Source organism: Chenopodium album, chromosome 11, assembly GCF_948465745.1.
Source record: "Chenopodium album chromosome 11, dcCheAlbu1.1, whole genome shotgun sequence".
Lineage (NCBI taxonomy): Eukaryota > Viridiplantae > Streptophyta > Magnoliopsida > Caryophyllales > Amaranthaceae > Chenopodium > Chenopodium album.
Genome location: NC_137844.1, coordinates 54906520 through 54933233, shown reverse-complemented (window position 1 = coordinate 54933233; position 26714 = coordinate 54906520). Strand labels below are relative to the sequence as shown.

The following is a 26714-nucleotide window of genomic DNA, read 5'->3' as shown; positions in this document are numbered from 1 at the left end:
ACTATAATGGTGATATACATATAGCATTCTCCTTTGAATTGGGAAGGTTTGGGTGTACTTATGTTTATTCTCAATTTATTAGTTCAAATTATTAGGGAGATAATAGATTTGGATAATACTTTGTACGAAGTATGTGGTAGAGTTTTGGAAAGGAGGCTTATGAAAAATTATAAAATACAAAGTAGCTAGATAGGATTTTTTTTTTTTTTTTTTTTTTTCCCCCTTTGAGGAAAGTAGATAGGCTTATTAAATATACAAGCACAAAAATACAACTCATTCTAACCATGCTTGGATCCCATAAATTCACACAATAAGTACAGATCGGATCAAAAGCACACATAAGCCGATAAAAGCTAATGTGGTCATGGGGCCGAGAAAGAAGTAGGGTTTTTGGAGTATCCTTTAACTATAAACCATTTCATGTTGAATCAAAAGATGAAATTGCAAATGAATCTTATGTTATATTTTGATCGATTTACACTTTACCTATACCATATACTCACTTTTTATGTCTTTTCGAGTTCAACCCTTGTTGCACATGGTTTATGATAGGCAAGTTTTTGAATAAGAATTTCTATATACGATAAGGCTTAAAGTCTAGATCTCCTTTAAACGACGTCAAATTATTTACCACATGTCCGTCCACCTGAGTCAAGTGAAGAACGAAGAGAGCACTTAAAGTCTTTAAGACTTGAGGATCATTAACTTGTACTCTTGTAGTGTTATCACTTGGGGTCTCGGACACTCACTCGAGTCACTCCTAATGCTACTCCAAAGATGATACCTCGTCTCACCATCACCTCCCTCTCCCACCCTCAACCCTTGTTCATCCCCCTCTCTCCTCCCCCTAAACCCTCGCAAACCCCTGCACATTCTCTCTCCTCCGCCCCCACCGCCGACACCGGCCTCCAATTCCGCCGGAAACTCATCTACCTCGAATCCCTAAACGTCAATTCCCTCAAAGCCCTCCGCCAAAACCCCCAATTTCGTTCTTCTTCTCTTGAAACCCTAAAATCCGTCGAAAATTGCCTCCTTTCTTTCGGAATTCCTCGTTATTCTCTTGGCCGGATTCTTGACATGTATCCTCAACTTCTCACCTACGACCCCCATCTCCATCTTTACCCAATTTTCGATTTTCTCATTAATGAGCTTCAATTACCCTTTCCTGACGTCAGCAAAGCCATTATCCGTTGCCCTAGATTGCTTGTTTCTAGCGTTGATCTTCAATTGCGTCCCACTTTTTTGTTTTTGAAGAAATTAGGGTTTGTGGGTGACGATAAAATCGATTGTCATACCTCTGTTTTGTTGGTTTCCAGTGTTGAAAATACCCTGATTCCTAAAATGGAGTTTCTGGAAAGTTTAGGGTTTTTGGAATTTGAGGTGGTTAATATGGTGCTCAGGTCACCTGGGTTGCTTACTTATAGTATTGAGAATAATTTTAAGCCGAAAGTTGAGTACTTTGTGAAGGAAATGAAGAGGGATTTGAAGGAAATTAAGCAGTTTCCGCAGTATTTTTCGTTTAGTTTGGAAGGGAAGATAAAGCCGCGGCATCGGTTGTTAGTGGAGCATGGGTTTTCAATGCCGCTTAGGGATATGCTGAAGGTTAGTGATGGCGAATTCAATGTTCGGTTGCTAAGGATGAGATTGCAGCTTATTAAACAGTTGTAGTAAGTTGCATTCCCTTTTTGTACATTGTATTTAATAGAATCATAGTTAGATATATTGATTTATGTGTTGTATGGTTTTTTTTTGTATATTTTGCCTCAATTAGAAGTGTTTTCTTTGTAAAATTGTAGTAATTGATTGGAGCAATGGCAGCAATGCAATATTTGTGTATCAACATGCTTTGTATATTGTAATTGTCCTTACAAATTACATTTGGTGATGGTGATATACACGAATACCTAGGTGTATGATTCGGGTGAATAATGAATGTATGTTAATTAATCTTGCTTTTTTGTTTGACATCATGGATTAGTCTTATGTATAGTTTGAGACTTTGAGCATCCTAACTATTCTAAAGACACTCAAATCTTGAAGCAAGATCTATGTATCGTTATTTTTAATGCCTGAATAATATGTTGATTGCGTTTCATATGACATGTACTCAGTTTGATAAGCTTTAGGTTGTAAAGTCTTAGACAACTCTAATTGTAATGTGGTGATGAGCCATCTGCTCTCAATTCATCTGTCTTTCTCTTCCAATCTCACCAATTGTTCCATACCTCATCTAATCCTTAGCTATTTTCTAGCTTTACATCCATGTCATAGTGTCCACAAGCTTAAGCTTGAATTATAGGTCTATTAAATGTTTCTTGCTGAAAACCAGCACGATGGCCATGTTTAATTGTTGTAGTATTCAGTTCAAGTAATAAACAAAGAGGGAATGAATTTCAATCTTTCATTACCCTAACAAGATTGATCCTGCTTAGGGAGCTTTATGACGTTCCTCTTTCAACTTGATCTCTGTCTACCCTTCTTCATGGTGGGTTGCATCCTTGAAGAAGACTGCTGTTGGAGATTCACATTATCCTCTAGAAAGTCATAGTATGTTTAGTAATGCTGGTTTTCAAGATTTGTTTCCTATGCACTATGCTGGATTTTCCTTATCACCTAGTTGGCATTGTTGGAGAACCACTTCTTAAGTTACCCTCCTCAGTTCCTTTCGATTCAACTGGGTGTAATTTATGTGGATTGTATTGTAATTTATTCTGGAGAGTATTGTTATGAAGTAACTGTATTAGATGCTGAACTAATACTTTGGTCATTGGGAATAAACTTAGTTGGAGTGATCTTGTAGAAAACCCCCATGTGTTGTAATGAGGACTCATTAATTTGGGTATCAAATTAAATGTCAATATGAAATTTCTTAGTCATGTCTCTTAGACTCAATTCCTTTGTTTAATACTTAAATATAGGTCATTTTTAAGCATTTTGGTGATGCCTGAGTTGTAACCTGATTAGGGTTACCGTAGAGTAAATTCATCCATATACTCTACAGGGGGTATGAAACGTAAATAGATGTTATCCTCGATGGCTTAATATTAGTGTTCTATTTAATGATCCTAGTTGTGCTTAAACTGAAGAAAACTTGTGTGTCAGACATTCTATCCGTGGTATGAACTACAGATTACTCTAAATTGTGGATCATAGTTGTACTCTGAAAACTATTTGTAGGTCCTGATTGAGTGATTGGGTATAATTGTTTTTGGAACTCAAATGTGAGTATAAGGCATTCATCTTTGGCTGGTCCTCTAATTATAAATTTCCAGTTTTTTCAAAGTTGTAAGATTCACAGTGCAAGGCCTGCAAGGCTGGTTAAGTTATTACTCTGTATTTTCAAAGTTTATCATTCAGTTATACTACGTAGTATTTTTAAGTCTTGTAAACTTGTAATGGTTGTTGGCGGCCCAAAGATGAACATAAATGGAACGCTGAAGACATGAACTTCTGTCCAGAAAGGCCGAAGACATGTACTGTAGTGGTATTGGGGCTTAAGTGTCTCGACAGTGTAAAGTTGCAAACTTGACTGTTTGTACGAGCCTTTCTCCAGTGTTTGAAAAACTGGCTACTGTCTAGAAATGATGAATTGTTGATGGAAATCCCTATCCTACCATGGTACTATGGTAGCATTTTTGTACCTGTTTTCTATTGAGTTCACCTTAAAAAAAAAAAAAAAATTAGTAAAAATAAGTCTTGTTCACTAAAAATAAGTTCAGTTCAGTAAAATTAATTTCAATTTGGTAAAAATCAGTTTCTCTAAGAAATATACAAATAATAGAGAATTGATAAAAATAATTTCAGTTCAGCAAAATTAATTTCAGTTTAGTAAAAATAATTAAAGTTTGACAAAAATAATTTAAGTTCAATAAAAATAATTTTAGTTCAGCAAAAATAAGGTAAAGTGAATTGGGCCTTACTCTGTATTGAGGAATTCTGTTGTATTGACAGAGTTTTTTTTTTTTTTTTCAACTTGTATCGGTTATTCGGTTGAATTGTATATTTGTGTGGGCATATTTTTTAATAACATGGGAATTTTTTTTTTAAATGAAATATATATGGTTGGAAAACGGCTTTTTAGATGTCAAAATGGGTAAAACTTAACTGATTTATGTACTAGCATTATCTCAATGGCTATTTTTGTTTTGTTTGTTTGTTTGTTTGTTTTTTTTTTTTTAATTTTTTAATTCATTTGTTTACTCCTTGTTTTATTTTAATATGCTCATAAATTAAATTAATACCGCAAACAAATTGATTCGATCAAATACTTTTGTAAATACTCAATACAAACAGTTGACTTTTTAAAAAATAGGCAAATTTGTAAAAAAAAAAAAAAACATTTTAAAAGCACCATTTTGCGGAAAAAAAAATCCTTTTAAAAGTTTGTTGGTTAAAGAAAACCATCACATTCATTTTTTTTTTTGCGAGAGGAAATTTATTCCCCTAATTACCCTCTAATTAACTTAATTAAACTCTAAATTCTTCTAATTAACCTCTAATCCACCAAATTACTAAATAATTAGATTTAATTAATATATATAAAAAAAAAAAAACCACCACCCCCTCCTTCCTTCTCCCTTCCTCCCTCCCCTTACTCCTCCTTCCTCCTCCCATGGAATCAACCCCTCTCCCACTGGATCCGCTGTCCGGATCCCCCCACCTCCGGCGACCTCCTCCACCGTCAGACGACCCTCCCCTTCCCCCTAATCACATCCCAACAACCATCTCCTTGATTTTGAAAAACCCTAGAAAATTGATTTGAGGGTTTCTAATTTTGTGCATCTTTCTTGCAATTGATGCTTGTTTTGGCTTTGATTATGTATGTATGTGATGGTAGGGTGATTTAGAAACAAAATTGGAATTGATTTGGACTTGATGAGCATGTTTGAGTATATAAGATCCAAAAATTTGAAGGGAGGTGGTGGTCGCCAACGGGGATAAGGAGGAAAGAGATGGTCCACCGGCGGTGGAGGTAGGTCACCGGAGGTGGGGGGATCTGGGCAGCGGGTCCGGTGGATGAGGGGGTTGCTTCAAAGGGAAGGGGAAAGGGAGGAAGAAGGGGAAGTGTGGTTGATTGGTGGTTGGGGTGGTAGGTTTTTTTTTTTTTTTTTTTTTTATGTATAAATTAAATATAATTATTAAGTAATTGGGTGGGTTAGTGGTTTATTAGAAGAAATGGGAGGAAATTAGAGTCTAATTAAGTTAATTAGATGATAATTAAGGAAATAGGTTTTCTCTCGATAAAAAAAATGAATGTGGTGGTTTTTTTTAACCAAAAAGCTTTTAAAAAGTTTTTTTTCGCAAAATAATGCTTTTAAAAGGTTTATTTTGACAAATTTGCCAAAAAATAATACTTGTACTTCGTATGAAGTACGGAGCACAAACAAGTGAAGTAGTGACCCTTCACTTCTTCAGTGAAGGTCAATTAAGGTCATACGGAGTATTATTATTACTCATATAACTTGTGTAAACAAAAAACTGTACAGTTGAGCTTATAAGCAAATACAGTATAGACCATTTGTTTACTATTACTCGTAGTAGATAGATTTTGGCATAACTATCATCCTACTTTAAAGATGATCAACCTTTCTCACTACAGATTTAATTAAATTTAGCAATTTTTGTTGCGATTGACCACACCGTGTGGCCAGCTGAGCCACATCAAGTAACCCATGGTCGACAAATAACCTCTGACTGAGTAACCCCTATTCGGTCAACTACCCTGATGAATATTAAGTTTCAAAATTGTCAACACAAGCTCATGGAGCATGTGTCGATGGATACATAATACCCTTTGTCGCTCAAGAGAAATTTTGCACTGAGCCAAGTTCAATTTCTTCTAATTCTTGCAGTTGTTTTAGGATTTCAAATACAGTCTCATCATACAACTTCCTTTTACAATAGTTGAGGTGGTTGAATAAAAAATCTAAGTCAAGTTTAGAATATACTAGTATATTTTTGTGTAAATATCATCTCATTTATGTTAGGCTTTGCAACACAATTAATAAGGTCACAAACACACATACACACCACAATATCTTACCCTTTTCTTTAATATCCCTTTCAAACATTTAAAAAATTAAGTAGATTTTCAAGAGTATGTTTTCAACCCCTTTTCCCTTACTCTTTCAAACAAGTAGCTACCTTGTTAATTTAAACACATTAGTCTGAAATAAACCTGTGATACCTTTTTAATTAAACAAATTAGCCTGAAATAAATCAGTGATGACTCTGATGAGTAAGCAAACAACAATTACAAATATAAAATGGAAGGTTAAATTGAAATAAATAAAAGCATATATGACAATTTTAGTTATAAATGCAGAGTAATAATGCATGATGTTAAGTTGATTACATCCTTTAATGAGAAATTCAAAATATATGTATTCTCCTTGTAATCGAAATGACAACAGCGATTACGGGCAAATTATAAGTCAAACTATCATAGTTGTGCTTGATCTTTTATTATTGTGTGAATCTTGCCAATAGACATAATGACACACGTGAAGTTTTTAATCAGAACCCGTGATTATTGGTAATGACACACGTGAAGTTTTTAATCAGATCCCGTGATTATTGGTAAAGGTAGATTCCACACTATTGTAAAGAGTATTTTTTGTGAACCTTATCGATACTAAAAATAGCAATAATCATAACAGACTAAAATATTCCGTCATTAAAAATGCTCACAATTCTTGCAAAGTTCATGCTAGACATTCAAAATCACAACCTCTCAAAAGTCCAATAATATTTCTACTATAATGTTATTTAATATATACATCTCACTGATTCTCACTATTAGAAGATGTCAAACCATACATTATCAAAACATTGGAATCATTATAGTGGCGTGAAACACACACACCCTAAAGTCCTAAACACAAAATACAACAATACAGCATCATTACCTTTTCCCTTTTAAGCAACTCAATTTACAAGTCCTAATTCACATTAAATAAATTTAAAAAAAAAAAAAAAACATAAAAAAGCCTTTTAATGGCCCAAAATCACCCAAAAAATAATTTCCATAATTATCAAGGTTACAACCTAAAATTACTATTTTTTTTATTTTTTATTTTAAAAATTCCTAGAATTTGCCACGCCAAGTCGGCCAAAAATCGGCATTCACGTGTAAAAGAAGAAATCAACGACCTTTCTTTTGACACGTCAAAAGTACTTCTTCCCTAGCCCTTGGATCTGCTTAAATATCAGTCAACGGGGTCCGTTTTCCTTAGCTTATTTACGTACACACCCAAATTAATAAAAAAAATAAATCATAAATAATAATAGCTGCAAAATTCCCAAATATCGCATTTTGTTTGAAGAACTCCCAAAAAAAAAAAATTCAAAATTAAAATTAAAAAGTAGGTGGTGCTCCTGCTAGTAAAAGAAATCCCAGAATCTTTGATTTTTATTTTAATTTTATTTTTATTAATTTTTGGGTTTGAGATATTCAATTAGAAGGAGGAGAAGGGGGAGGAGAGAGAGTATATAAATACCCCGTGAAATTCTGAAAAGAGGTTTAGTTTTTGGTATTGAAATCCAGTAAGTGGTTTTGGAGTTGGAAATTGAGTGGTTTTCCGAGCGGTTTTAGGGCATGGGGAGGTCCGGCCATGGTTTACGGAGTTATTCTGTTAACTCTAATGACTATAAGCTTCTAGAAGAAATTGGATTTGGTGCAAGTGCGACGGTTTTCCGAGCGATCTATCTTCCGTATAATGAGGTCGTTGCTATCAAGTGTTTGGATCTTGATCGATGCAATAGTAATTTGGTTCGTTTTCTCTTTAATTTCAGTTGACTACTGTTTTTTGATCGATCGTTATTTTTTTTTTTAATTATTTTGGGATTTTTTTGATTAATTTTGTGGTTTTTAGCTTAGTTTATAGTGTAATTACTTCAATATTGGATTTATTTGTCGATTTTATTGTTTTGCAATGATCTGTTTTTCCTTTTCTGCATTGTTTTGGATTTAATTTTGGTCTGATGTATTGTAAGTTTGGAAATTGTGGTTGTGAATGCTTGAATTTTGGTTGCATGCATGGAAATTGAATTTGTTTTGCATTGTAAATTAACGGTTTAAGCTATGTTAGTTAAAATCAACATTTTTTTTAACTTTGTTGTGCTTATGTGTTAATTCCTCGCAATCAAGGAGGTTTAATTGTTCTATGAAATGACCTTTTTATACTAGTTGAATCGTTCTCGCGCACTCTATATCATTCAAGCTAAGTAGGGATGTTTTTGAAATTTCTAATATTAGCAGTGTTAAGGAAAGGTGACAATTTTTCATAAACATCAAAATGTAGTGTATGTTACCTTAATTTCCGGAAGAAGGGAGTGGTGTGATGGCGCTTTAGGCGAGGACAGAGTGAGGGAGGGACTCTTTCCTTTTCTCATAAACCATTTGTAAATTCTATTAATTAACCCCCTCCTCTTTCTGTGGGTTATTCAATAATCTGTAAGATGTTTTGTGTGGGTCAGAGACAAAGATAAACTGACTCAGTAAGGTTTAAGGGCTAACTATAATGATATGTTAACTCCTAATATTTATGATTTGACACGCGAACTTATAGCATACTGTATCATCATCCTAGTGTCATACCATGTAATAATGATAAAACCTGCTTACCCCTTCGAGTGCACAGAAGCTTCTGTCTTTACTTTTTGCATGCAAATCGTATGTTCCCTTAAGCCTTGATCCAAAAGGGAAACTATCTGTCCTACAACTTCATAGGAAAAGAAGTAAAAGATTAGTTTGGCAAGACATTTGATTTAGTCCATTGTAATTGAAATTTCAAAGTTGGAACGATTTATTATTTTAATGAATATAATCCTAGTAATAATTAATAATCTGGCCTGTTTATTGAAAACTGCCTTAATTATAATAAAAAAAAAAAAAAAAAAAAAAAAACTAGTCCATCTTTTTTAAAGAATAGAGAGCTTTACATCTGTTGGTGATTGAACATCTATAAGGAACAATGGTAGTGCCAACAGCATCTTTATTCAGGAAAATGAAAGCAAACAGTTTGCATATGTTATTACCCATTTCATCTTAAATAAAGTCGATCTTATGCAGGATGACATTAGAAGGGAGGCACAAATGATGAGTCTGATTGATCATCCAAATGTAGTCAGAGCTTTTTGTTCATTTGTTGTGGATCGAAATCTGTGGGTTGTTATGCCATTCATGGCCGAAGGTTCTTGCCTACACCTGATGAAGACAGCGTACCCAGATGGCTTTGAGGAACCTGTGATTTGCTCTATATTGAAAGAAACTCTGAAGGCTTTGGAGTATCTCCATCAACATGGACATATTCATCGTGATGTTAAGGTTATTTACTAATGCTGCATTGATGAGTATGCAGTGCATGTAGAATATAGAAGATATTGACTTTATTTCTGTAATTCTACTTTTGCCAGGCTGGAAACATTCTACTTGATACTAATGGACTTGTGAAGCTTGCTGATTTTGGTGTTTCTGCTTGCATGTTCGATAGTGGTGATAGGCAGCGGTCAAGAAATACATTTGTTGGAACTCCATGCTGGTGGGAACTGTTTGCTCAACTTTTTAATAGTTACTATTTGTTCTAGTTTGTGAAAGTTTTCCATCTGCTCATTTTATTAATTATTTAATTGGCACTAGTGTGCTATGCCAGTATAAATACTTAATGTATATTCTGTTTTCAGGATGGCCCCTGAGGTGTTGCAACCAGGAAGTGGATATAATTTCAAGTACGTCTTTTTTTGTACTTCCGTTTTTTCAGATGCATCACTTTATATAAATGGAAGTTTCAACTTAGATGCATCACTTTCCTTTCTAGATGATAAATGCTCTCTTTCTATCTCATATCACATGGGCCTTCTTTATTATTTTTTCAAGTTTGTGCACTTGGTGAGTTGGGAGTCCAATTTTCATTCAAGTATTGATAAGAAGAGAGATTTTTTTGGTACTCTTCAGTTGTCCAGCTACACTTCTATGCATAAATATAGGAAAATGATAGGAGGGTTCAAAATAGAAGCCGCGAACCCACCCCATAGAAGATACTTATGGTGCTTGAAATAGTATGTATGAATAATTGTGCAACTCCACCCCCCACTCCCCACTCCCCACCCTACACACAAACACACGCACACACAACCAAAAAAATAAAAATAAATAATCAATGCGAAGTCACCTCAGGTTTTAGTCTTTAGAGTATATTATGATTGATCAGAGAACTCTTTCCCAAGTTTCAAGAAGTATGAACTCTCCCAAAGCAAGCTATAGCATTATAATTGAATTCATGGCCTCCTTTTCCTTCGATTTATATTTTTATTTCTCCATTCCCCACCCCTATCTTTTACAAGATCCTCTTTGTGTCTCTGCCTTCTCCTATAACTAACTCCTAACTGAATTAAATTGTAATATCCACGACACTCCCCAAGTTTGGCCGATGTGAAGAGTATTCTAGATATCCCTTTTAATTGTTTTAATATTTCCCTATTGACTTTCATATTTGTTAATGCACAACTTTGACTATTAATTTATCAAATCTAATTATCCATTCATTGAGACAAATCCAACAATCTCTCCATTTTTAAGTGCAACTTGTAGGGGAAGTATGATATTTTTGGAGAGGAAAGACAGAGATAAAAATGTGGTCTCATGTGACAGTGAGAGGTCGAGAGAAATCATTGCCAAAAGTATTGGTGTTGCACCTCATTATGTAACTTCTAGGAAGGGGAGATGTTGCTCTTATAAAAATATAGAGGAAGTAATATTCCTCTCTCTTTTCCTTTTTCTTACACCCGCCAGCCTTTTCACTCCACCTCTCTTACTTTACCCACTATCTTTTTCACCCACTCTACTTTTTAAAAATATTATTAATCTACATATATACTGAGTTATACAAATAAATGGGTAGTACTAATAGGAAAATATGGCCGCAGTAAGACATTTGAATGGTGCAAATGTCTATGAAACAAAGTAATATAAATTGAAGATCACTAGATTAGACATGTAAGTAAGACATCCGTTGAAGTAGCCTCAGAATATAGGACTGGTTTACTAATATTTGAAGCAAAAATGTTCTTATGACCAATCTATGCTCTCATTATGCAATAACTCGCAACTGTCAAAGTTTCACAACCAATAGCTGAAAATTGCCAGAGATACCAAAGAGGCCATAAAGCAATTGTTTTGAATTTCTACAGTAAATTCACAAGAATGATTGCTTGATGTCTCAACTAAGAGTACTATATGACTGATTGTAAAAGTGAAATCTTTTACCCTCCTTATGTATGACAGAAGTTACTTCTAGCTGCTCAATTGTAAAGCCTCTAAGTACCATTCTCTGGACCAGAAGGGAATTATCTTTTCTTTCATTGAGCTTTGAAATCAGCATGAGGGATTAATTTAGAAACAGAATCAAGTTTTTAAAAGAGGAATTTTCTTTTTAGGGTGCAAAAGTTACTGCTTTGATGATTAATTGAATCATGTTGCTGAGTGCATTCTGCTTGTTCAGGGCTGACATATGGTCATTTGGAATAACTGCACTTGAGTTAGCTCATGGTCATGCACCCTTCTCAAAATATCCTCCAATGAAGGTTTCTTATGTGATTACTTTATTTCTATTACACTCAACAATTTATGGTCATTTGGAATAATTGCACTTGAGTGATGCTTGATTCTGAAATTTTTCCCTTGCGTGTCAATTTTAGGTTTTGCTTATGACTATACAGAACGCTCCACCAGGACTTGATTACGATCGTGATAAAAAATTCTCAAAGGTTAATTGTTTCTTCATGTCAGTAACTTTATCTATTGTGTTTCTTTCAGTAATGTTGCTTTGTGGTTAAAATATGTCTGTCCAACATGACTTTCTGTCTTTTTGTGCACCTATTTGCTGTTTTCCCTCTTTGTTCTTTCCTTTTAAATTGTAACAGCCTTCTTAAATCTTATTGGATTTCCTTCATTTGAAATGTGAATAGTGGCCTCACTCTTTTTTAATTATTCTTTTTATTTTATTGGCACTAACTGCACATGTCTGGTTTATCTTAACAAATCAGTAATGTAAATTAGGTTGTGGCTTGTACTGTTTACAGTCATTTTTAAGTTCTCTTAATCAATCAACATAGGTGTGCTGGGCTCCTTTATTAACCTGTACTAGGTTAGATCCCGTGCTATGCACGGTGATCTTTATATATAGTTATAGATTATTGATTGAGAAGTATTATAATTATAAATTAGTCTGAGAAATAATAAAAGTATGTGATATGTTAATTTGGTATTTGCAATTTTAATTGTACCTTCCAATACACAACTAAAACAAAAGTAGGCAAAAAATTTGAGCAATATTTTTTCTTATTGTAAAATAGGTCACCAATTATTTAAAAATATTGATTTTGGGTATGTATTGCCCATTTTTTTTTTAGAAAGATTTGTGAATAAATCTTTTATTTTAAATATAATAATTATTACGTGTTAATATGGAATATGTACAAAAAAATAATATGATTTTTGTAAATGATTTGTTTCCTAAATTAAAATATGTTTTTTTTTTAAAAAAAAAGAAAAAAAAATAACTAAGGACACACCAGGAGATGACACGTGTCATCGCTGGTGTGTCTTTTAGTATATAGTATTGATGATTTTGGTATGTATTGCCTAATTTTTTTTTTTAGAAAGATTTGTGAATAAATCTTTTATTTTAAATATAATAATTATTACGTGTTAATATGGAATATGTACAAAAAAATAATATGATTTTTGTAGATGATTTGTTTCCTAAATTAAAGTATTTTATTTCTAAAAAAAGAAAAAAAATAACTAAGGACACACCATGAGATGACACGTGTCATCGCTGGTGTGTCTTTTAGTATATAGGTACTAGCATAACACCCGTTCGATGCACGGCTTACAAATTTTAATACTTATATTCATTTAACAAAATTTCAAGATAAAACATTTTAATGAGTAATAATGAATTTACTTACATAAGTGTCTTAATCATACATTTTTCACCTCTCAAAATAATGACATACTACTTTTAAATAGGGGATTTTTCTGCGCGGCTAGTCTCACTGTGTGGTCAGGGTTACTTGAGTTACTCGGTTAGGGGTTACTCGAGTTACTCCTGACCGAGTAACCTCTAGTAACCCCTGATTGAACCTCTCGAGTAACCCCTGATCGAGTAAACCCTTTAGTAACCCCTGGTCGAGTAAACCCTTTAGTAACCCCTGGTCGAGTAAACCCTTACCGAGTAACCCCTTAAGTAATCCTTAACCGAATAACCCCTAAAGTAACCTCTAACTGAGTAACCCTTGACCGAACCCCTCAAACACCCCTTGACTGAACCCCTCAAACACCCCTTGACTGAACCCCTCAAATAACTCTTGACCAGATAAACCCTCAAGTAACCCTTTACCAAGTAACCCCTTAAGTATATAACCCCTGATCGAGTAACCCCTTAAGTATATAACCTCTGATCGAACCCCTCAAATAACCCCTGGTCGAACCCCTCAAATAACCCCTGAACAAACCCCTCAAATAAACTTCGATCGCGTAACTTGAGTAACCCCTCACTGAGTAACTCTAAAAACCCTGGCCACACGGTGTGGCCAGCCACATATAAAAATTTGTGCGTTAAATAAATTTTTTTTTTTTTAAATTGATTGTAAAGTTTTTAAAAATAATTTAACTCAATGAACTGATAATCAATACCTACATTAAGGGCCTATTCACATTTACTGATATGAGCTGAACTAAACTATACTGTACTAATTGGAGCTGAACTGAACTGAACTGAGTTGAAATGAATATTTTATGATAGAAGGAAAGTAGGAGCTCAACTTAATTGAACTGAACTTAACTTATTGGAGCTGAATTGAACTGAAATTAAGCTGAAGTAAATAGGCCCTAAATCTTTTTTTTTCTCATTTCTACATGAGTCACTAACCACCTCATTTTAGAATGATTAAAACTCAATACAACGTTTTTTTGTGTGACACACACCAACACATGAGTAACCCCCGACAACCGAGTAAACCGAGTAATCCTTGACAAATTAACCCAGACTTACTAAGTGACCCTTGACCGATCATTTTTTTTTCTCATTTCTACACGTGTCACTAGCCACCTCATTTTAAAATGATTAAAACTCAATACAACGCTTTTTTGTGTGGTCGGTTGGCACACACCAAAGCATGAATAATCCCGACAACTGAGTAATCCTTGACAGAGTAACGCAGACTTACTAAGTGACCCTTGACCGATCGAGTAACCCTTGACAAAGTAACACCTCACCAACCGAGTAACTCTTGACCAAGTAACCCCTGATCGACCGAGTAACCCTTGACCAAATAATCAGCCACACAGTGTGTCTAGCCACATATGAATCTTTGTGATGAACTCCAAATATCAATCAATCAAAGCCTTAATCCCATAAGCGGAGTCGGCTAACATGAATCAAAATTGATTATTCTGTGTAGTCATCGATATAAATCTTCCTCTTTCATCCTTTACGATCCAATGTTTCATCCTCATGCAAATTCATACACTTCATATCCTTCCTAATTCCTTCTAACAAAGTCATTTTCGGTCTCCCTCTCCCTCATTTGATCCCTCCATAGTCCTACTCTTCCACTCTTCGAACCGATGCACCCTCGAGTCTCCATCTTACATGCCAAAACCAACGCAAGTGATTTTTCCTTAATTTATCTGCAATGCTTGCCACACCTACTTTCTTGCAAACTCCATATATATTTGGAAAATTTTACTATTATAATAACAACGTGATCATTGTATATATAATATTGTACTTCATATATCACAAATAATAATATTATATCTTTTTTCTCCTATATAGCCTCTAAATACACTTGAAATTTAATATGAATTGAAATTCTAAAAAACATATCTTTTTATAAACATTTGATATATATATATACACACACACACACACACACACACACACACACACACACACACACACATTATTTCTCATATTTTTCTTTCACTCGTGGAGGATAAAAAACATTGATAACGTGTCACAATTAACATATTTTGTTTACTGGATAAATAATTGGTCGAATTGAGTTTAATAATATTAGCGAGGTTGACAACAATGAGAGCACAGTTAGGCTCAACATCATGGTTTCCAAAAAAAAAAAAAAAAGAAAAAAAGAAAAAAAAAAGGTTCAACATCATAAGAAATGGTGTTTGCAGCCATAGGAATAATGTGGGGAGGGAAAAATAAATTAGGTTATTGAAGGAACAACCTGCTCTACTACCACGAAAGGGTTTTATTCCTCCGTAATTAGGTGTTTAGGTTTTTGTTTTCTTTTAGTTTTATTGTTTTTGCTTGTTTGATTTTTGCTTTTCTTGGTTATTTGTAGCCTCATTTGGAATTACCAAAAAAAAAAAAAAAAAAAAAAAAAGAAGAGGTCTAGAGCATATACAATAGTTGTACGTGTGCTAATAAGAATAGCAAAAATATACTCTACAAAATAAGAACATATATTCTCTTTGAATTAAGCAATCTAAAGTCAACTAATATGGACTAAATATATGTTGAATACCCGTGAATAAAATTGATTGAGAAACAATATTAAGAATTCAAGGATATTATCATGGAGTATCTTTAATAATAAGATATTTGACAATTATATAGTCTACCCAAAAAAAAAAAAAAAAAACATTAAAAATCTAAAAACAGGGACACGTGTCAGCGTTTGGAGCTAGTGTACCCTGTTTTAGTATAGTATATAGATTGATTGACTGATTTCTAATCTTTTGTTCAATGCTGACTTTTTTCTAATTAGAGTATTTCTAGTTGTTGATCAGTCTTTTAAAGAAATGGTTGCAATGTGCCTGGTGAAAGATCAAGCAAAGCGACCAACTGCTGAGAAGCTACTCAAGCATTCTTTCTTTAAGCATGCCAAGCCACCTGAGCTTTCTGTGAAGAAACTGTTAGCAGACTTGCCACCATTATGGGATCGTGTGAAAGCCCTGCAGGTCAACCTGTTAGATTTTTGTTTTGTTGTGTTTGGTAGTTGTTTTGATGGTGCAGGAGTTTATTTTGGTTTGTTAATTCTGCAGCTTAGAGATGCTGCTCAACTTGCTTTGAAGAGAATGCCCTCAGCAGAGCAAGAGGCTATATCACAGGTACGTCATCTGTAGTCTGTGAATTTTTGTTGCATCTAGCTTTATATGAGTTATAATAATATGTTACTCTTTCGCTTAAATTAATTTTCAAATGGTTTGTCATGTTGTCAATAGCGTTAACTGTTTTGTGCTCTTTTACGCCAGAATGAATACAAGAGAGGTGTAAGTGCGTGGAACTTTGATATTGAGGACTTGAAAGCACAGGCTGCGCTGGTGAGTACTCCCTATGACCCCTGCCCCATAAAAATTGCCCCAATTTTCATTTTTTGTCTCTGCTTGTCTCTCCAGTCTCACTATGCTCTCTCATTAAATTTAAGTAGAAAAAAGACGATATACCCTACCTGCTTCTATTATGCTGATATCTTTAAAAAGTTTTTAAAAAAAATCATTTGGGGCCATCTAAAAGGATAGAGGATGCAATATCTTTGTTTTGTTGATTCACCATAATAAGTAATAACAACTATACCAATTAAAGGACAAGGTGACTAGCTTCTCAATTTCAGGTAGCGCATCCTTAGTTAGAAATTATATATATCAGCATATACCCGCACTGAAACTTTGGCTTGAAACTGATATTCTGGACCTGTTTGTCACTAAACTTGGACATCTTTCGCCTTGATCTAAGCCTTCATGCTTGTCTTTTAGGTGCAAGATGATGAGGATCTGTCAGAAATTAAGGAAGCTGATGAAAGTGTAAAATATGCTCATAACAGTAAGGTATTAGTCATGTGAGATTTTTAACTATTTTTTTTATAGAAATCGTGATGCTTATCTTTGTGATTGTATTTTTTGTCAGGATGCATCAGACTTAGGATCTGTTTCAGGAAAATGTATTCCATCAAACAATTTTATTCGCAGGTATTAAGTTTGAAGGATTGAATATTGTCTGTGAGTGAATAATTCGGGATTTGAATGAAGAACCTAGAATTAGAAATACGAAGTACAAAGTATTTGCATCCATTTCTTTGATTTGTTGAAAACTGAAGATTTCTGCCATACTATTTTTAACCTGTTAAGTTAACCTGTATTGCACTTTTACTATTGAAGGATTTAGATTGGGTATTCAGAGTATGAATTTCAATGGTTTAGGTATGTAGAAAACCTAGGAAGCTCGGACTCGGGTACGGGTGTCGGACTCGGGTATGGGTCCAAGTGTCAGACTCGGAATATTATAAAATTAAGGATCCGCGGACACGTTTTAAAAGAGTCCATATTTTAAATTTGGACTTAGGGACACGGCAATTTAAAAAATATTAGAGTTGAAGGTAAGTAAAAATAGGTCAAAGTAGAAGTTTAGAGTAGTACTTATTGTTCAGCTTTTAAAAAAAATATAAAAGTAGTACTGTAAAAAAGAAAAGAAAGAGACAGTAAATAAGATTATAAATCACGTGAGTTTTCCACCCACCTCCACATTCACTATTTCAATTTTCAAGACTGCCTACCCCACCCACGTTAAAAAAAAAAATAAAAGAAAACAGAAATTGCAGTTGAAGTTGAATGGTCGAGAACTCGAGACTCAAAGAACCAGTTTTCAGTCGCCGGCAAAGAAATCCAGCAACTTCTGGGTGTCAAACTGCTCGTTTTTCACTTTCGATCAAAAACCCTAAGGTTAGGCTCTTGGTTTGGTGAATCTGTCCTCCTATTTTAGATCTAGGGTTCACAATTGGCGAGTCCACTTTTTCACGCAAGGGTCCGACCCAGATTTCGTGTCCGCACCCGGTCGCGTCGTGTCGACACAGGTACGGCTGGGTGTTTGGCCGAGTCCGAGCTTCGCAGTAGAAAACTACAGAAATGTAGTACTCTTTATTTTTGCAGGTGGGAATTTGTCAGATTTGTGATAATGATTGTAGATTATGTTAACTGTTGTGCTGTTAATGTTGTCATTATTGGCCCTCCAATATCCAAGGGCGTGTTGCACAACTGATTCTGTTAACTGCTGTGAGAAAATTTTAACTTCTAGAAGATCATATTTTTATGTGATGAGTGAATGCAGGCAACTGATCTTGAGGTATCAGGATAATACAGTGTAACCCAAGAGAGGGATTTGGGCAATCGGTTGATTTTACTGAGGGAATCCTAAATTGTAATATCATATTCTGAATCTGGGGTAATTGGGACTAGGAGAAATGTACCATGTGCCCTAATATGATTGCTGATTGCTATCGTGACTAATAGTGAGATCAGCTGAGGTAATCAAATTTGAAATCTTGGGCATGAAAGAGGAAATTGAAAGATGATTAGAAAAGGTAGATTGTGCAAGAAAGAAGGAAGTAGAAGGGATAAGAAAAGATTGAAATGTTAGTAAAATATAGAAGAAGTTGCGTTCTAGTAGCCTGAAAATAATTAAGGCTGCTCTTTGATACTAATTTGGGCTTTATAGTTATTTATGTTATCTACTTTTTTATCTATCTACTTGAGCTGTCAGTCTGTCACAATCATTAATTTTTAGATGCATTTTGAACATGCATGCTGCCTATATGTTGAAGTTGTAATGTAAATTTCAGATGTTAACTATGTTCTTACAAACATAGAAATTATATTACAAGTACCATGTCCCAACCTGTGTCCAAAAATCCAAATTTATTCAAACCCCTAGTCCCCTCCCATGTCCCAATGTTTATGGGTCATGGTGAGTCTAACACCATACATACCCGCATCAATTACATTGTTCAAAATAGAGGGCAGATTATCTGTGAGGGCTTAAAAGCATTTCTTTTTGAAGTCGGATCATAACGAGGCTGGAGCCAAACAAACCTTGATAGGCCATGGGGACATGGGGTGATGGAATTTTGTACTATGGAATGGTAAAGTTAGTTTTGAGGTGGATATTTTTTGTGTGACTAACACCTCACTATTGCAGAAATCAAGGTTATGCTGATGAGGCCGCTGTTATGCTAACTGAAGATGCCATGTGTAAATCCGGAACTGGAACTGAGTTTGATGTTGGTGGTCATGGTAAAAATATTCTAGAGAAAGATGGAGCAGATCTTGGGTCGGGAGCACCTGCATGTGAGATGGACTCAGTACAAGTAAAGGCTAATTCTCAAGTAGTGAAAGGTCGTCAAAGTCAGAGTGGTCCACTCGTGCCTGGAAATGTGGTAGGACAGACATCCACAGAAAGGGGTCGTTTTTGCGAAAGGTTGGTTTCAATTTCTTCTAAAATATTGATGGTGATGCCTTTCATAAGGAAAGGGAAAGGAGAAACATGTAAATAGTTTATTTGCTACTTCGCTTCAACACGAAGCATAAAGCGTAAATACTTATCTTGATGTATTTCCTCCATTCTTTTTCAATGCAACGTTTAAAATTTTACACAATTCACACTTACTATTTTGATAATCTTTTGTGATTTATACGTTAAGAAAAATATAGTCATGTAGGATCTTGCTAGATTTGTCTCGTTATAAGATTTCAAAATGTCAAGTTTTTATAACTTTTACAATATTAAAGGTATAAAATGTGCATTGGCGAGCGTGATTATTCCCAATGTTGCAATTAAAAAAAAAATAGTAAGTGTGAATTGTGTAAAATTTTAAATGTTACAATATTCCCTCTATTTCGTTTCGATGTTTTGCTTTAATTCTTTGATTTCAGCTATTTACAATTTGAGGGAATATTTTAAATTATTCCTGATATGTATTATAAGAATAAAAAATATTCATGTAGGGTCTTGTTTGATTTCTCTCAATGTGTGCTTTAAAAGTAACTTTTTTTTTTTATTATTATAATTTTTACTAATCTTTGAGATGTAGATAGGCAAAGATGTGCATCAACTTACGTGTATTTGTTTTGTGTAATCGTAATATTATGTTAATGCCGAAGCAACTTTTTTTTGAAGTTTTTAACTTTTCATTTAGAAGGGGTTTGATCTATTTTTCTCTGAAAACCTGGGGCCTTGTATATCTTACCAGGCAAATTCCATCAAGACATCATCTGTGAACATACATGTTTCATTGCCAAAAATACTTGACTACTAACATTCATTTACTTGTATATAAAAGTAAAACAGCATTGCGTATTAAAGGGTCAATATCTATTTAAAGACGAAAAAAATAAAAATAAATTTCCCTCCCCTCACTTCTTCCTGCCTAAGGCACCTCTTATCACTTCCCCTACCTTCCCCATTGTCATTGGAAGACCAGTACTGCGTCCCATCAGTGCCGTTAACTAATTAATAGGCTTCTTAAGATAGAGTTAAAGGAGTGAAAAGAGAACTTTATTTGATGATGGAGATGATTATAATTGAGAGATCAAAGAGATAGAGAAATGAGTTTCAGGGGTTTGTTTCTCAATGGCATTGACTTTTTTCTGTTAGTGTGGGTAATTTGTCTGTTAAACAACCACCTTCAGGGTACCAGAATGTATTCAATAGGGGCATTTTGACTTTTTTTGTAAAATCTATAGGGTACAAATGGGAAATTCCCCTTAAATTTATCCTCTTGCTAATCCACAAATTGTATCCATCTTTTCCCTCCTATGAGCTGTATGTTCATACAACCTTTGTACGTTTCAAAAATTGTTTCAGCAGTGTAATTGTGCTGCATGTTAGTTCATATTCCATTTTTTTTTTTTATTTTAAGTTTTGCAGATTTGAAACTCTGGAATATTGGTTTTGATCAACAGGCCTGAGAATGAAAGTCAATATATAGCGGAGAAAAGTAACCGTGGTTCACGCAGAGCACCAAGCTTTAGTGGCCCACTTATGTTACCAACACGAGCTTCAGCAAATAGCTTGTCAGCACCGATTAAACCTTCAGGAGGTGACACATATCTTATAAGCTTGCATTTTTTTGTTAAGGAAATGTTTTGCTGGCATTTTTGTGCTGTAATCAATATCTGCATTTATTTTCCTGCAAGTTTGAAATATTTGTGGCTCCAGGATACAGAGAATCTTTAGAAGAAAAATCGAAGGCGAATTTGGTTCAAATAAAGGGCCGCTTCTCCGTAACATCAGAAAGTTTAGATGTTGTTAAGGTTAGGATCCACAATGATGCATGGTCTCTTTTTAAATGTGTTTGCTTCTGACACTTATTATTTGTTAGGATATGACATCATCTTCTTCTGCTCGGAGATCATCACAGGTAAGTTCACTCCATTGTATGACAATTTTTATGACATTGATGTGATGCCTACCTAATTTTTACCCCTCCTTTCCAGGGATCGCCTTTGAGAAAGTCAGCAAGTGTTGGCGATTGGATTTCTGAATCAAAGCAGACCGTAAGTCTCATATATTTGTATCCTGATATTTTATGATATTTTTTCTATTGCTTTCGAGTTTTTCAAGAAAATATGTATCAGCTATGCGTGCTTTTATGAATACTTTAGTATACGTTTTCTTGTCCATTGCTGACTATTTTTGTTTAAAAAACACAAATATATGAACAAAATAATTGGAGGTAGAGTTCTATTAATATTGCTTTTTTAGATGATATTGGTTTTGAATTATTTTACAATTATATGGCTTAGTAAACACTTAAGCTTAATTTGATGGACCTTAGAAATAACAGTCAATCTCAGTATAAGCTGTATCTGAAGCTTAATTCTAGATTTTTAAACATGATGACCTAGATCTGTTGTTTTCTGTTCTGTTTTCCATTATTAATCATTTGTTTTTGTTGAAATATTGTCAGATAACCCGTCAACCTTCTGGAGACATAAACAGTGCTAATGTGTCTGCATCGCTTCTCTTGCCTCACCTTCAAAATCTCTTTCAACAGACTGCAATCCAGCAGGTAGAGGATGAAAGTGCCCTGATTTTTAATCTATCATTAGTATTACACTATTACCTCCATTCTATAATTTTGGATGCATGTGATGATTACCACAGTTACCACTTCATCTCATGTCTTTGTACTGGTTTAATTTTTTCAGACTTATTGTACATTGGTATTACCTCCATTTTTTGGTTGTTTGTTCCATTTGACTTTTTCTACAGTTTCTATTTCAAGCATTTGCGTATCTTATAAAATATTATAAAAAGTTGATATTTTGAAACTACAAATCTAGCTGAATCTATCAATATCCCAAGTGAATCTGTCATTTCTTTAATTCTTCGAAGAAAACCCATGGTCTAACCTTCTTTCTGTATAAGTGGAATATATTAATTGGGACAAACAAAAAAGAATGGAGGATAGTTAATTTTGTGTAACGCTCATTAACTTGTATATTTTTAATCAAAGCACTCTTATAGAATATTCTTTGTATATAAAAAAAAAAAAAAAAAAAAAAAAAATCAGAAAAGCTCTCTTTCTTTTTTCTTGCTTTGGGGGTAGAATCATCATAAAATCTACTCTGTACTAAGAGCTCAACCATTGTTTATCTATTTATTTGTACTTGAAAGCTGAAAAGGCACTGAAACTTGTTTTTTGAATAATGATCAGGATCTGATATCAAGCTTGTTAAATAGCTTGCAATCAACTGAAGTTGAAGGTGAGTGCAAATTATGCCAGATGCTTCTTGTATAACTACGTATTGGCTATTGTGTGAGGCCCTCTTAATCTGTTTTCTTGTAGGTTGTCAAAATGGAAGGCCTCCAACAGTGCCACTATCAGGAAGTCCAGAAAATGGAAGTGTAAGTTTTGAGAGCTATTTTATTGTTACCCAAACTTCCAGACTTTTGGTGGAGCAAATTTTATTCAATTATGTTGGAACCTATGTTAATTATAAATAATGTAACCCGTGCTTTATAGTTTGCTTTCATATCCTTTTCATGCTGTTACAAATACTACATCTGTTCCTTTTTTAATGTTTCGCTTTCTGTTTGCATCCATTCCTTTTTGTTTGGTACACATGTACATCCCTATTTTGGCAAAGTTTTCCCCCTTACCTCTCCTGCATCATTCTCTTTCCTATTTGTGCCTGCACAAACTGCACTCAAGTACTCGACAGTAATTTATTTCCTACTTTTTCTTGCATTAAGCCCACTTACAACACTCTCTTTCCTACTTTATACTACACATGCCCCCTCACCTAAAGTAGTGATGTTTTTCCATAAGATGTAGCACAAATCACTTAAGAGCAATCTCATGCTGTTCCTTACTGTATATTTGTATGTCTGGAGATCAAGTAGCCACTCTGATATGATATTTGTTGACTAGAATGAGATGTTGCATCTCTCCTTCTACCTGGGACAGCATGTATCTAGCAATTATGAAGCTGTTATGTTATTAAATTATCTATGTGCAGCATAAATTTCTAGGATCTTTGATATCTAAACAAAAAATTTCTTTGCCTTGTGTTATCATTGTTAGTTTCTAATATCATATTGTTTACAGGCTGAGACAGTCGCTTCAGAAAGGGAACGATTACTTCTTAATAAGATATCGGACCTTCAAGCCAGGTTGAGTGACCTCTTACGAATTTCATTGTTTATAATGTCATTGTCCTCCTCTTATATATATTTTCAGAAGGCTTTTTTGTATCTGCCTTATTCGACATGTTGTGCAGGATGGCTAGTTTGTCTGAAGAATTAAATGCCGAGAAACACAAATATGTGCTGGTAAGTTATATTTTGTTTGTAGTTTACCCTTCAATTTTGTTTGTCGAATTTGGGATTAGCTGGGTGTGATATTAGTATATAACTACTCCCTCCGCGTTTAAATAAATGAAACGTTTTCTTTTTGCAGCCGTATTTAAATAAATGAATCGTTTTCTTTTTTAGTAACTTCTCTCTATTTTTTTTAATAATATTCTCTTTACTTTCTAATAATTTTTTACTAACTAATGGTCCCCACAAAACCCCTTACTTTTCTCTCTCTCCTCAAACTTATACCGCACTACCTATTATTTTAATAAGTTTAACTAACTTTCCTAAAACTCCGTAAAAGTCAAAACGTTTCATTTATTTAAACACGGAGGGAGTAGTATTTTAAAATTACCCTCAATCTATTCCTTCAAGATCTTCTTAGATAGTAGATATTGTAGATAAGATACCTAGGAACGGAGGGAGTATGGTGGACTCCTTGTACCTTTTGGGTTTTGGGATAGGATAGTGAAAGTGGATTAGAGTTGATAGTCCAAACTAGGTTTCAAGTAGCGAGGCAAGCAAGAGTTAGGGGGAGTAAAGCTACCAAATACAGGTGCAACTACAGTCAGAGGCTTCATGGAATGGAAAGAAGATCTTTGTGGAACATGAGTGACACCCAAAAGGGAACGTATAGTATGCATGAGGCCATGTAATTTGCTCTCACTCTGTAATTTTTACTTCCTCTACTCCAAAAATTAATTGACATGTTTTCCTTTTTTGGGAGGTTTCTTTTTAGCTGACATGGTATTTTCAGCAAGTTTTGTATGGTAAAACTTCAATATCACCCCTCACTCCTTAATTCCTTTTTCTTACAGCCATTATCATGGCTTATTTCCTCTCTCTTCCCTGATAGACACAATTACCCATTTTCTATGTCCTTCCATCTCCACTGGATTTCTGTCTATTCTCTCTGTACCTGACTTCCCTCTTCCCCTCGTCACTGATATTCTCTCTCTTCTTCTTTGAAGAAGCATTTTCTGGTGGTTAGGGCGAAAATTTAGATCAAGAAGACTGAAAGCACCCAATCTTTTCCAAAACTTGGGACCAAAGTGACTGATCTTTGTGTTCTCTACCTCTACCACCACTGTTGTTTCTTCCACTTCCAACATAGAGAATAAAAGCTCACCAAGGCTTTGAGCATCAAAGCCTATAATTATTGAATATAGCCCTTTACAAATGCAATGTGTGCTTGAGTTTTAATTTTTTTATATTTATTTTGGCATGATCAATAGCAAGCTTTACTACCAAAAAAATACCCTAACAAAGAATCTAAGATGATGATATGTATCCCTTACTTTTAAAAAGTTTGAGATAACTCTTATGAATAGTGTTGGGATAATTTATACCCCCCTAAAATGATTATTGGCTTATTTGCCCTCATTAATGATAATTGCCTCTTTGGTTACTTTGGAGCAGATTATGTTAGGTTAAGAGTGTGCAGAAAGGGTTGTACACTGTTCGTTGAAAATATGAGTTTTTATGTATTGATTAATAAAAAAAACTTCAGTAGTTGTGCTTATAATTGTTTGTTATTCAATTTTTTTTTAAAGGTTATAGAGAAACAACTGAAAAGTACTTCATTATATAGATAATGCCTCCTTTCCCTGTTCAAGTGGCCATGGCTTTCAAAGATGACTGTATTCGCTTTGGTGTGGTGATTTTGTTACCACAAATATGGCCTTCTGTATTTACTGGTTGTCTGTCCTTGTGAGTTGCAATTGATGTTGTCAGTTGGAGCTTTACTTTTCACAAAACATGTACTTTTGACCCCCTCTGTCGATTCAGCCTGTATTCCTCGTGCATATTGATGCTTTTAAAAAAATCATACATTCATACCTAGACGTGGTTTGTGATATTGTTCTTTATTATGCTATCTTAAGCCTGGACTAATTTTATTTTAAACCTTAGCATTCTTTTCGAGTGATGATTTTGGAGACGACTGATAGTTGGTTGGGCTCATTGTCCAAATTATTATGCTAGAGAAACCAGAAATTTGGAAAGTGACAACTATTTTTCAGTGTTTGCATTACTTATTTATGGCATTGTCTATTTCCTCTGGTTCGTGGTCTCTGGGCTGTGACTGGGTGAGAACTGAGAAGTCCTAGGCTTTACTGAATAATGAAAATGTGCCCCCTTTACTCTCCATATTGCTTCTTCTCCAGAATCCAGGAGTTTTATTCTTGCTGGTCTAATCATTCTGAATTGGTTACAACTCAGTTTCTCCTATTGTTTAATTTTTTACCTGATGAAATAGCCAAATCTCATATTTGGCTCATTGCTCTGGCCTGGGCAGTAACTGAGTGAGAAGTCCCTAGGTTGTGATGATTCAACTGAGTGGCGGAATTGTCATGCAATTGCTGCTAATATTTATTTAAGTACCTTGGGAAACAGCTGTTGAATCGCTATCTGTATCTTTCAGCTCATTGCTCTATTGTAGTTGTAATTATACTGAAAGGTTTATATAATGCAGACTTGCAGAGTGCTTCTTTGACTGAATGTAATTGATCGCTCCATGGAACATCCTAATCTTATTAATTAATGGTGTATGCTTGTTTGCATTTCAGTTGCAACAACAGCTATCTGCAGTCTCCAGTCAAGAAGACGAAGACAGTATCGAAGTGGATACTTGAGGAAGCAACGTTAGTTTCTTGTACAGTGCGAGTATAGTGTATATTCAGGTAATAGGTCTTGAGCGCACAAACCTATCCTTTGGCATGCTACAAGAGTAACTCAAGCTGGTGCCTTGTTTTGGTGAATATAAAGAGAAAATAGCTGCCGGTCCTCCTATCTGGGTCTGGTTTCCATCCTTAGCTTAAGTGTTGTATCCGAGCTGCTTTTCGCAGATCCCTTGGCTTCTTGGAAAAAGAATGATGACGACGACAAATGATGATAACTAAAATTGTATTCTTGATTTATTTGTTCAAGGGATCTACAAGAAGCTGATTCTGTTGAGTCTCAGTCTGAGAGGAGTGTGTATAGGCTGTTTCAAATACTCGGGGTTTGGCATTGATTTGTATTTTATTAAAATTCTATTTATTTTTTCTTCAA

The 26714-nt window shown here is 34.5% G+C and overlaps 1 protein-coding gene and 1 pseudogene across 1 annotated transcript; both read left to right on the top strand.

Moving 5' to 3' along the window:
* The first annotated feature begins 725 nt into the window (after positions 1 to 725).
* LOC145569264 (transcription termination factor MTEF1, chloroplastic pseudogene) lies at positions 726 to 1947 on the top strand (annotated as a pseudogene).
* A 5331-nt stretch (positions 1948 to 7278) lies between these two features.
* Positions 7279 to 26714, top strand: LOC145567801 (uncharacterized). The gene is made up of 22 exons (XM_081627183.1): positions 7279 to 7771; positions 9074 to 9328; positions 9418 to 9542; positions 9685 to 9729; positions 11502 to 11583; positions 11698 to 11766; positions 15821 to 15991; positions 16076 to 16141; positions 16286 to 16354; positions 16787 to 16858; positions 16938 to 16999; positions 19002 to 19280; positions 20765 to 20901; positions 21021 to 21115; positions 21184 to 21222; positions 21299 to 21358; positions 21772 to 21873; positions 22522 to 22570; positions 22654 to 22712; positions 23416 to 23480; positions 23588 to 23639; positions 26231 to 26714. The coding sequence occupies exons 1-22, from the start codon at positions 7598 to 7600 to the stop codon at positions 26294 to 26296; spliced, it is 2193 nt and encodes a 730-aa protein (XP_081483309.1). The 5' UTR covers positions 7279 to 7597; the 3' UTR covers positions 26297 to 26714.

What these genes read in the sequence shown, in the direction of transcription:
- LOC145567801 (XM_081627183.1), top strand. Translation starts at nt 7,598, where the DNA reads ATGGGGAGGTCCGGCCATGGTTTACGGAGTTATTCTGTTAACTCTAAT. An exon ending in AAAGTTTAGATGTTGTTAAG is followed by an intron (nt 21,116 to 21,183) that starts GTTAGGATCCAC and finishes ATTATTTGTTAG; the next exon opens with GATATGACATCATCTTCTTC. An exon ending in AGAAACACAAATATGTGCTG is followed by an intron (nt 23,640 to 26,230) that starts GTAAGTTATATT and finishes TTTGCATTTCAG; the next exon opens with TTGCAACAACAGCTATCTGC.